The sequence below is a fragment of the Rhipicephalus microplus genome, chromosome X, assembly GCF_043290135.1.
Source record: "Rhipicephalus microplus isolate Deutch F79 chromosome X, USDA_Rmic, whole genome shotgun sequence".
Classification (NCBI taxonomy): Eukaryota; Metazoa; Arthropoda; class Arachnida; order Ixodida; family Ixodidae; genus Rhipicephalus; species Rhipicephalus microplus.
Genome location: NC_134710.1, coordinates 39,742,691 through 39,755,051, shown reverse-complemented (window position 1 = coordinate 39,755,051; position 12,361 = coordinate 39,742,691). Strand labels below are relative to the sequence as shown.

General features: G+C 46.9%; 1 protein-coding gene across 1 annotated transcript in view; it reads left to right on the top strand.

Annotated features, from left to right (window-relative positions):
- LOC119175835 (uncharacterized) overlaps positions 1-11,743 on the top strand; it is an 81,867-nt gene extending 70,124 nt beyond the window's left edge. Inside the window, exons 2-3 of the mRNA XM_037426835.2 lie at positions 5,310-5,450; positions 11,056-11,743. Coding sequence (XP_037282732.2) covers positions 5,310-5,450; positions 11,056-11,294 — 380 coding nt within the window. The 3' untranslated portion in view covers positions 11,295-11,743. The remainder of the gene's footprint in view (positions 1-5,309; positions 5,451-11,055) is intronic.
- The last annotated feature ends 618 nt before the right edge of the window (positions 11,744-12,361 follow it).

The following is a 12,361-nucleotide window of genomic DNA, read 5'->3' as shown; positions in this document are numbered from 1 at the left end:
ATGCATAATACATAGCTGCGCTCGAACGCTCAGCCAGAATAGAAACCAGCAGAAACTAAGCCAACTGCCTGAATCCATACATATCGAGTAACTTCAAACTTCGACCATTAAAGGTGCTGACGGCTGTACATCAGCAATACATCGACTTCCATGCACAATGCGTGAATCCTGTCGTTTTCTTTTTTTTTTTTTCTTTTTCGCTAGTGCCACACAGCCTTGAAGACAGGCTTTTTGATCACGTGCATTTTATGCTCTTGCATAAAATGAGGTGTCATTGAAATGCTGGAGGGCGTCTGAAATAGGTAGAACATGTTTTGTGGCGAACTGCCCTCCTGGCTATCGGACTTGTGTAGAGCATGTGCCTGTTTTCAATGTGCCATCCGACAGTGATCCTGTGGGTCAGTGGTGCCGGCCAATTCTCACTGCAAATCGAGCTCTAATATATACCGTCCATGTCTGCGCTAAGCATTTTTCAATCAACATGATTTCAACCGCATGTCACGCGGAGTTGCGGTATAGGTGCTACTTGAAGCACCAAAGAAGCCTGCTTTATGTATAAATGCCTTTGTCGCCTTATTTCTGATCTCTAGGCCGCGTGCTGTGCTATAATATTTGGCTCGCGTGTTGTCGGGAGTCTCTACTACCGATCGGCAGCGTTTTCTGAACATGCTCAAAAAAGTGTTACAGGGCCCCTTTGAAGGCGAAGCTTAAGGGTCCCCCAATTTTTTTACCCTAATAACCCAATCTATACACGCTTATTGAGACACTTTGGGCGCTCAGACGGGTGCAGTGTCAACGCGTGAATATTCTTACATCGTACTCGAACCGCAAGTGTTGAGGTGGAAGCAGGCACTACCGGCATTTCTCCGAATGTTTCGCACTGCTCGGCGAATGTATCACACTTTTCTTTTCAAACCTGACTCAAGGAGGTGAGGTGCGTTCGACGAGGCTCCACGCCTTGGCTGTCTTGTCATAGTGTAGACAACTTGCATTGCCATTGGAGGTGTGATAAGGACACTTGTAAAAGGTGGTCACACTTGCTCGGATAAGGTTGCAAATGACAGCCATGGTTGCGAATGCTGACCACGAAGTTTATCACAACTGAATCACGTGCACTTCTGTATACCGTTGCTTTTTTTTTCTGTGCAGTAGTGCAATAACGCGGTGCACCAAATCGCCTTTCGGCGGAAGTCAAAAAATTATAGTGGTCTCTCATTAGGTGGACATGCAGGTTAAACAGACCTCACTCTGACCGCCGATCGTAATAGCGCCGTGGTTACGCTACGTGAATGCTGGCCCGAAAGTAGTAGGTTCAATCAAGATCGTGGCGGTCACATCATATATGGAAGCAAAAGGCTAGGATTTCTGTGCTTGTGTGACCACACCAGATGACGGAAATTATTCGGAACCTTCCACAACACCGCATATGTGATGTTAAACCACACAAAGTAAGCCTAATCCACTCTGATTATATATATATATATATATATATATATATATATATATATATATATATATATATATATATATATATATATATATATATATATATATATATATATATATATATATATATATATATATATATATATATATATATATATATATATATATATATATATATATATATATATATATTATCAGAGTGGATAGGCCAATTGGCGCAGTGGCTTCGCTTGAACAATGACAACAAGTGTGGAAAAGGGTAGATAAGAGGGTTCTTTTTAGATCATTGACAGGTTCTGAAGACGTCCTATAGGTCAATAAAAATATTCGGTCCAAAATCTAAGCGAACACAAAGGGAAGCTGTGAGGAAAACAATAATGAATGGTAAAGCCCCCAATGATTGGAGACGAGCAGGGCGAGTATTATATGTAAGGTCAAGGGGCAAAGCTGGCGTAAACAACTACCATGCTATATATAAAAGTGACGTCAGTGGTTTCCAGGTTGGGGATACAAGTTATAAGTTCTGAATGCGAAGACAGTTAGGGGGCAATATTTTCCATTTACGCAATCCAGTAATGGAAATGGCAGAAAATGAACACAATTCCATGTGGCTGACCTTCCTGCATATCAGGAGTACCATACAAGAATACTTGTGATACAAGAATACAATTGCCATACAAGAATACTTGTGAGACATTCTAAACACACGTGGTTGGCAAGATGGAATAAGTAATGTTTTAAAAGATATCCATAAATGCAACAATTTCGGAAAACAGGCATCTGAGACTATATACCGCCGATGTTTAAACAGGAATTTCTCCTCTCATCTTTAACCGAAAAACACGAATGGATGAAGGGCTCTTTTTTCTCAAGATACAACCTAATGAAACCAACACACAATAAAAGTAAGGATGGTATGAAATTTAAAGTATATTTAATTAATATAGTAATGATTAGGAGCCCACGATTCGAGAACCCCCTGGATACTTGCGCCACTTAGTTTAGGAGCTAGCTGCGACAGAGATTCCCCGAATTTTATTCTGTATTCTGATATCCCAGTGTCAAAGTTTTTTCATCACGCGGACAATAAAAGTGAATATAATCATCCCAACAAATACGGCATTGAATAGGTTGCAGGCATTTGGGTATTTCTCTGGACCAGGTAGATAGTTTCGTCATGACAAAAAAAAAATGCAGCTGTATCATATCGATCCAACACAGTTTTTTTAACCTTTTTCTCATAGGGTCAACCTGTTTCTTTTGTTTTTTCTTTTATTTACCTGTTTCCTACAATGTTTAGTGTTGCCGTTTCTAAAAGCAAGAGCTCGCACCAGATTCCCGATACGTCCGCATATTGTGCGCTATCTTTCGCGAGCTTCACTCCTCCAGTTACCGAAGGAGACCGAAACTGGCGTTCCGCTAAATTCTCGTTTATGCCGTGCATAGCGGGCAGGCTTTATTGTTTCCGGGTGTTCTGCCACGCGCCCGACGACTGCTCACATTTAGACAACGAATTCGGGGCAGCACTCTACCAAATTGAGGTATACAGGGAGGGTTATAAAAGGCTGGCCGAACGTTTTGCTCTCATTTTTCTTCAGCTGAGCATGCAATAACAGAGTCAATTTTCTCGCCAGGAAAAGCGGACGGCGACGCCGGCGATGTATATGCTGTGGCCAGCTTCTCGCACAGGCCTCGTATGTATAAAATGCAATAGGTCGTCATATGTTTTGTTTCCTGGTGTCTGCGCGTATGGTCAATGCACGTTATGCCCTGCATAAGTGGTTGAAGCTGGAGGCCACAGCTATGCGGAGAGCACCACTCAGAAGCTATAGTGCATACGTAGCCATCAATCAGAAAGGTATTGTGGTATGACAAAAACACGTTTTCTAGTGGCAAGAAAGGCGACGTTCGCTCCGCAGAAAAGATGAGGATATCTCATTTTTCGCGTGTATCCACCTTTTAATTTCTCTTCTAATATAATATTGTAACGGGCAGACAAGGACGGCGAAGAGGACCGGAAAGAAGACGACGTTGAGAGACTCTACGAGCATGGCGCCATGTTGTTTGCCTGTTACAATATTATATTACGAAAGAATTTGAAGGGTGGATTTTCACATATTGAAAAAGAACGATGTCAGCCCTCAAAACCAATATTCCTGCGCTGAACATGCGGAATCAGTCGGGAATGTTGCTTCGACGCAAGAGAAATGAAATTAAAGCTTTCTGATTTTCTCGTGTGAGTTCACTGTATTACTCCTATATGGCCACCTTCTACATCAATTCTGAACCCTTAAAAAACGTCATGCTCTAAAACGTCTACCATGCTGTTACTTATCCGAATGTTCTGTACTCTGCGTATGGTCATACCTTCATCTTTAGCAAGATACAAGATTTTTCATTTGCTTCTCTTAGCTTCATAAGGAGCGCTTTTATGTCTTCAAAGCTTTTTGTTATAGGGAGGTTGCATGAACGGCGGCGACGCTATGCACTCTGGGTAGGCAGCCATTTTTTGTCAGAGGTGGTGGGGGATGCAGCAACGCAGTCGTGTTTGCAAGCGTTGGCATAGCTTTCAGGCGTAATCTAGTGCGAGCGCGACGCAAGTTTAACTCCAAGAAAGGTCTTGCACGATGTCAGCCTAACCAGAAGGCTACACCGCAACGCTGTGCCAGAAATACCTTGTGCGGTGCGGACAAGAGAAGAGAGTTTGCTCTGAATGGACCCATTCTCGCTTCGTGTGGGTGACTGTGTAAGCGCCGTGCATTTGCGGCCGCACGTCGACAGCTCCGATATTCACGGGTTTCTCGTTTCGAGGGCGAGTTTTATTACCCGCGAGCTGTTGTAGTCGAGAAAGGCAATCAAGGGCCACAAGTTTGTGACAAGTGGCTGGTTGTAGGAGCCGTGGGTGAGGAAATTCGCCGCCGATACCGTGATTGTCGTCACTCAAGTAAGAAGTGTTAAATTGATTTTGCCGTAGATGCTAACGTTTTTCTGTTCAGGTAAAACTCTCAGTGTGTTAACAAGCCCCTCGTCAACGTCTTGTTCATGGGCAAGAGTGATGGTGAGGTCCTTGCCGCGCACTGCACATGCATGGCCGGGAACAGCGAAGCCTGCTCGCATACCACTGCGCTGTTATTCTACGTGAAGTACGACGCACGTGCACGATAAGAGCTCTCCTCAATTGAACACGTCTTACTTGAGTGACTACGACCATGGTGTCGGCGGCGACTTCCTTCACTCACGGCTCCCGCAGCCGGCCACTCTTCACAAATTTGTGACCCTCGAGGGCCTTTCTGGGCTTCATCTGCTCCCGGGTTTTCAAACTCGTCCTCAGAACGAGAAATTCGTGAATATTGGAGCTGTCGACGCGCGGTCGCAAGTGCACGTCGCTTACACAGTCGCCCGCACGAAGCGTGAATGGGTCCACTCGTAGCAAATTCTCGTCTCTTCGTACCGCTCAAGGTCTTTCTGGCACAGCATTGCGGTGTAGTCTTCCGGTGAGGCTGACATCGTGCACGACACTTCTTGGGAGTCAAATTCGCGTCGCGCTCGCACTCGATCGCGCCTGCAAGCTACGCCAACGCTCGCAAACACGACTGCTCTGCTGGACTCTCCAGCCGCTTGACAAAAAAAAAATGGCTGCCTACCCAGAATTCATAGCGTCGCCGCCGTTCATGCAAGCTCCCTGTACTGCTGTAGCGTCACGGTGGTCGCATTTCAACACAGGCGGAATGCTGGAGACCCACATATGCGCTGTCAGTGTGGCCTGAAGTAGCCAGAGCCCTTCACTATACGGTGTCTTCCACAGCCTGAGTTACTTTGGCAAGTTCAACACCATAAAGCATCTCGCGTCTTTATTGTTCCAGGGTCGCGAGCGTCGGGGACGCCATCCTTCCGCTGCTACCAGTGTCGAGTGGCCAACAACGAGGACTGCCACGATGGCTACCTCAAGACTTGCCCCACGGACCAGGCATACGACGTCTGCATGACCATGGTCGTCAAGAATGGTAAGAAGTGTTCGCGTGACATGGAGGGCACACTCCATTGCGGATCGGTACCAGCGTTGCCGTTGGTGGCTACTTTGCACCAAGTTGGCTACTTTTAGAGCTGTTTGGCGACAAATTTTTTTTAGTTATTACCATAACTATTTACTGGCTACTCGTAAATTTGTGGTTTCTTTTATTCAAACAAGTTTTATTTGCTCATCATTAGCAAAGGCTCTGTTTATATTACCACTCCTGTTTTATTTGGCTACTAATTTGGGGATAATATTAAATGACATAGATATTACTTTGACTGCATTTGGCTTGAGTTCTGGCATTTTTTCTATTCCACCTAATGGCAACCGTGATCGGTACCATGCAGTTTTACAGAGTGGCGCATACGCACGGTGCAGAAAAGTATGGCTCAGCAACACCGCCCCTTGGCTCTATTCAGCAGACGGGCAAAAGACTGCTGCTCATTTTGCCACCCGTGCGTGTGCTGCTTGGCTCAAATGATAGTTCTATGCGTTCTTTTCTGCAAAAAATTAGACTTAGAATGCAGGAGAGGTGTATTAGCGTGGAAAAGTGTCGAGTTATATGCTGGCATACCAGCAGATTTAGGCGCTAGTTGGCATCTTTTGACACTGTGCTTCTCGAAACACGCGAACATTTTTTTAATAATAGCCGACTATGTACGGCAGCTGTCCATTGGTGTGAATATGTTGGTCAAAGCATTTTTTACAGAGGATTTTTTTTTATCAGTGCGTCACATCAATATGTTTCTGTTGCGCTGCGCTTGTTCGCAGCGCAAGAAGTTACCGTCAGAGCATAGCTCTCAATTTACCCAGCTATCTTCAGCAAGAGTTTTAAAATATGCCACCACACTCCATAAAGACGCGATCAAATGCATGTTGCTGACTTAGATTGATATGTGGGGTTTAACGTCCCAGAACCACCATATGATTACGAGAGACGCCGTAGTGGAGGGCTCCGGAAATTTCGACCACCAGGGGTTCTATAACGTGCACCCAAATCTTGCATGTTACTGACCATTGCCTGTAGTGGCTCAGAGTATTTTTGTGATCAGATTACCTGTATAATTAGACCCCTTCAATAAACTAACTTTTGAAAGTATCAAGCTGGCTCGAATATTCCTATGAGAATGTTGCAGATAAATTGCAAAACATCCAATTAGACGAGTTCCAACTTTATATCAGTTAATAATTAGTGTTTTTGCTAACCATACATGCCCGCGAAATACAAAAACAATACCACGTGACAAACCCACTCACGCGCTTACGCGCACCGTGATTCTGGTGCTTCCTAACGTTCAACGTGCGAACGATACACTTCTCTGACACCGGTTCATGACAGCGATAAGGAGTCACATTGGTTATCGCCTTTGTGGCCGATAGCGAAACGTGTTCATTGCCAAGCCACCACCATCGTTGCGGCCCTGTCGAGACAGCACAATGGGGAGAACGCTATGGTCGTTCGTACGCGGAACATTAGGGAGCACTAAAATCATCGTCCCCACTGGTGTGCAAGCGGGCTTGTCACATGGTATTATTTTTTTGTATTTCGCTAACATTTGTAGTTGGCATAAGAACACTAAAAATAAGATGTAAAGCTCGAAACTGTCTAATCAGACGTTTCGGAACCTGATGAACAATTTCCTCTTTGGAATTTTTTGCCCAATTTCGTTGCTTAAAAAGATAGTTAAATACATAAAGTGGTCTAATTAAGCAAATAATCAGAGCATAAAATGTTGACTGATTCACTGCAGGCAACAGTCAGCAACATGCACTTAATCGTGTCGCCATTGCGTGCGTCGGCATACTTTTAGTCTGGCTAAAGATAGCTGGGGCACCCTGTATGTGATCCGCGGCATACTTCGGTGTACAACTCTGCCAGCATACGTCACCGCTCATATAGGCGTGCGCACAAGGGGGGAGCCGGGGCTCCTATAGTCACCTAAGAGAAGGCGCGGAGCAGCCTTCACCGTACTTCAACAAGGAGGGGCGCTCCAATGAACCTCCGCCCCTGACCTCTTCCTGAAGACATATGTCTCCGCTATGCTACACCTATATGAAGCATGAAGATTTGAGAGAGGACGCTTCCTAAATTTAACTCGCACAAAACACAATTCCTGGCTTAGCGTTCACTGTTTAGTTGTGAAACACTGTATACGTACTTTCAGCTGTAAACTATAATTCACAACGACGTGATTTTCTCTTCATTTTGCTTTCCCCCAACATCTACACACCTACATCGTGAACACGAGAAATGCAAGACGCCGGCCCATGGGTCTGTACGAAACTGTGCAAAATATTACTTCATATGATTTCCGTCATGAGGCACCACATAAAGGGTTCTCTCTCCCATGACCGCAAAGCACACGCGAAGGCTACATGCGATGGGCGAAAGGGCCAGAGGAGATGGAGGTGCATGGCTAAACCGGGTGCATCTAGCTGGCATTTAAATAATAGAAGAGGCGCTGGTTGTCTTGACATAATGCCCGAACAAGTCAAGTATAATTCCAAAAAGCATGTTGCTCAAAGCAATCATATGCAGTGATATGCTTCTTTAGCTGCAAGGGGCTTTCCGAGGCTCCTGCAGTCTCATTGTTGCGAGAGAACTTCTTATATTTAAATATGTTCTATAGCGCCTCGCAACGGGTGAATCCTCTCGCATATTGCATTATGCGCACACTCGGAGAACTAATGTAGAAACGACTGCTACACCCAGAACGCAGCCGGAGGTACGAAGCGCGCGCCATACATGAGTCGTGACGTAAAGTATGCATGGGTGCATGCTCATCTGGCATATTCGGTTGGCCGCTCCGGTCCCCTGGCTTGGAGTGGCCAGATTCCGAGGCAGCTCGCAATCCCAGTGCGAGAGGCAACCGAGGAGATTATACTAGTGGTATAATCTCCTTGGAGGCAACCAACCGAATACGTCGGCAATCTCAGAGCATCTCACAGAGCAGCGCCACCGTGCAGCCAGCACGGGAAGCTGCTGGGTAAACATTCCTGCACCGCGTTCACAAATGGCACTGATTATAGTTCACTGGACATCTCCGACATGTCTGGACGCGGTGACAGCCTTCTGGGCTCAGCACATAAATCTGGCAATCGCCGTCGTCCGAGCTGTTATCTTCAAGGCAAGCCACGTATGCGAGCTGCTGTTACGATCGAGAGCATTGACGTTCGCTCTCTCTTCGCTAGCCGCCGAGTAATTGACATGGCGCATTTGAAGCTCCGTAGATGTGAACTCTCGCCGCACACGCTCAAAAACGCCGCTAACAACGCACGTGCACGAGGTGTAGCGCACCCGGCGATGTCTTCTTTCGGAATGCGCTGTTGTCGCTGTTCACCTGGTTCACCGGCCGGAAGCCACGTGATTTGCCGGCTTGTGTCACGTGATTCGTCCTCTGGGTCATATTGCACCACACTTGGATAGCAAAATCGTGGCTCACGCAAAGGATTCTGCATGAGCTACGGCGCCCGTCTGCATCGACTTCCGGTTCGAAGTGTCGTGCCGCCGCACGGGCATTCTTGCCAATGCCACCGCTTTCTGTGTGTTCCGCGCAGTACTCTCGGTGCATTTTTCTCACGAATCTGGAGCGCTATGCAGTTTAGGTGAATAAAAAATGCCGTCCTTTTAAGATAGATATACTTAGGTGAGCGGTCATATCTGCACTCAAGCGGTATGCACCTCCAGACACATGCTTGTTCTTTTGCAGCAAAGGGTGTTATCGCGCATGTTTTGTCTCATACGAAGATTTTGCAGCATGTCCTAGCCTCACAAAATATCCGCCCATTTGTTTTCCTGTGGCTGACTCGTAAAATTATTTATTTATTTTTGTGTTGCAAAGATATCATCCCGGGTTTGATATACAGTGAATGGCAAGAGTAACTCTTTCTTACAAAAAAACTGAAATGCGGGTTTGTAGTTTTCTGGCTCTCTTTTTTTTTGTTACGCCTTTCCATCTCACTTCAAATGTCGTTCCCTCATGCACTGAAACATTGCGTTTAAATGCAATCAATGCGAAATATCCGCACTCAATATACATAACACAGCCTGTCGGCACCGCCCCGCCGTGGTGGTCTAGGGGCTAAGGTACTCGGCTGCTGACCCGCAGGTCGCGGTATCGAATCCCGGCTGCGGCGGCTGCATTTCCGATGGAGGCGGAAATGCTGTAGGCACGTGTACTCAGATTTGAGTGCACGTTAAAGAACCCCAGGTGGTAGAAATTTCCGAAGCTCTCCACTACGGCGTCTCTCATAATCATATGGTGGTTTTGGGACGTTAAACACCACGTATCAATCAAATCAATCAGCCTATCGGCACTTCAAGCTTGCAGTTCTGACATAATAGAGACATCATTCCATGCTCCTCGTTGCTTCAAAAGCGACTTCGATCGTTTTACGTCCCACATTACCATTAATACAGTGGCTCTTTGATCCCGCGGGCCTCTTACGTGCTCATCAATATTACGAACAGTTGGCGATGCAGAATATTCAATGCAAATACAGGGCGGGCAGAGTACGCGTACTTATGTTGTCATCCTACGTATGTTAACATTTGCCAGCATTTGCCCATATGTACGAGTTATTTTGAAGTGGTCAGCGTTTGTGCTTGAGAATACTAAATCAAGGTGGATCCTCAACAGATTACCGTATGTTTTAAAGTATCACCGCATGCTGTGATCGAAACTTGCCGCTTACCGTTCTTCGTGTATGCCCATTTTCACTACTCAATTCATTCTCTGAAATACACGAAATAGCATATATTTATTCGCAAAAAAGATTTACAAACATAATCACTGAATAAATAGACACACACGCATCACAAATTACATGTGTTTTTCCCCGATTACACTGCGCAGCAGGCACCTTGAAGCAGCGAAGGGATGGGCCTCAAACCCCGGAAGAACCATACCAGACGATGTGCCGTTTTGCTACTCACCTATTGATTGATTGATATGTGGAGTTTAACGTTCCAAAACACCATATGATTATGAGAGGCGCCGTAGTGGAGGGCTCCGGAAACTTCGACCGCCTGGAGTTTTTTAACGTGCACACAAATCTGAGCACACGGGCCTCAGCATTTTTGCCTCCATCGAAAATGCAGCCGCTGCAGCCGGTATTTGATCCCGTGACCTGCGGGTCAGTAACCGAGTATCTTAGCGACAAGACCACCAAGGCGGGGCCTATCTACCTAGTCAAAGCAGTCGGGAGCGCTCTGAGTAAGAGGCTAACGCTCCGAAAGAACCACCAGAACGAAGGCCGATCGCTCAAATTCTACCAACCGAAGGCGCAGCCATATCTCAGAGCGCTCGCAAACGTCCAGCCGAATGTGCCAATGGCTATCACAAAGACGACAAAACGGGCGGGACGGGCAGTGGTGCCTCGGGTGACCGTTTCTCGTAAAGAAAGTTTTGCACGGTTAAAGGGTACTAGTTTAGGGCAACAATGCTTCTTATTCATGAGGTTTCCTACATATCGCCAGGTTCCGCGAAACTGGATGTTCAGAGCGTGTCTTCGCTAATCACTGAGCTTTCAAGTCGACTGGCGTTGTGTGGTTCCTCGAATCAGTGGCATGACACTCGCTCATTCCCTTGCAGCCCAGCAGGGTTTCTTCATCGAGAAGAAATGCGCCCTGGGGCCCTGCAACCTGCGCGACGAGAAGCAGAGCCAGGGCTTGGGCCTGGACACTTGCGACCGCTCCAAGGACTCGTACAGCTGTTTTGAGTGTTGCAAAGGCGACGGCTGCAACACGAACGCCGCCCGTCGCCGATCACCGCTGCTCTCGATGCCCCCACTGCTGCTGCTGACCGCCGTGCTGGCCGGCCGGAGGGCGTGAGTTCGCAGCGCCACTGCCCACCCCGGCCTCTCTCGCGCCTACCCCATTGCTCGCGTCTGCCTTGGCCACCGAAGAAGGCCGATGTGCGGGCGACGGGCCCTCAGCGCAACGTCCTGAACGGTACAAATCACGCCGGGAGCTCTCCCCTCGCCTCCTCCGCACCCCGAAACCGCAGAACCACGAGAATCCCACGGCGCGAGGCCGGCGGATGGGGCCGCGGCCTGCAGCCACAAGCACTTTCCGTGAACATCCGTGCCGTGACCACACTCGACGGCATTTGCACCTACACACGAACACACACGCGCGCACCACCGACACACACACACAAAAGACTTCCCCTCGCGCTTGTCTTTCTACTCGGCTGACGTCAAATGTGGCCTCGATGAAACTCAACGCAGCGTAGTGCAGACGCAAAGGATGAGCAAAAACAAAAGCTGATTTCATTAGTTCGCTCTCCGGCTCAGATGGTTCTTGCACACACGTTCAGACGCGTCCTTGGTAAGTTACGCTTGGGTGTCATTGCTGTGTGCCGCGCTCCGACATTAAAGGACGACCAAGCTTGTCTCGGCTTCCGAGAATGCTCGCAGGAGCACAAGCGTTCGAGCTCCATCTTCGGCCAATGTGTCTACTTTCCACGTCGTGTTGCCGCGCTCCACTGTGGTTGAGGCTGTGGTTGCCGTGCAGGTACTTTGGTCTCGATTACTGCTAAAGCAGAAATAATAGTGTGTCGGGATTTTGAGTGAGCTTGTGCATTGAGTTATCAACACGTTTACCCCGAAACAGCTCTGCACGACCCTCAATATCTTACGGACACTTTTGACTTAGTCAGCCGTCGATATGGTCAACTGGCTGTTTGCCACTCATTTGTATGATCGACGTTCATATTTTTTTTGAACATGAGCGCAGTAGCCTTAGCGCCAAAAGGGCATCACATGTTACGTATTACATAATTTTGCATTAATGGGATATTAACGAAACAAAATGAATATACAACTATAATTAACAAAAATAATAAAAAAGAAACTTTATTAGTCACAAAACTATGTTTCTTTGATATGTTACCAGTT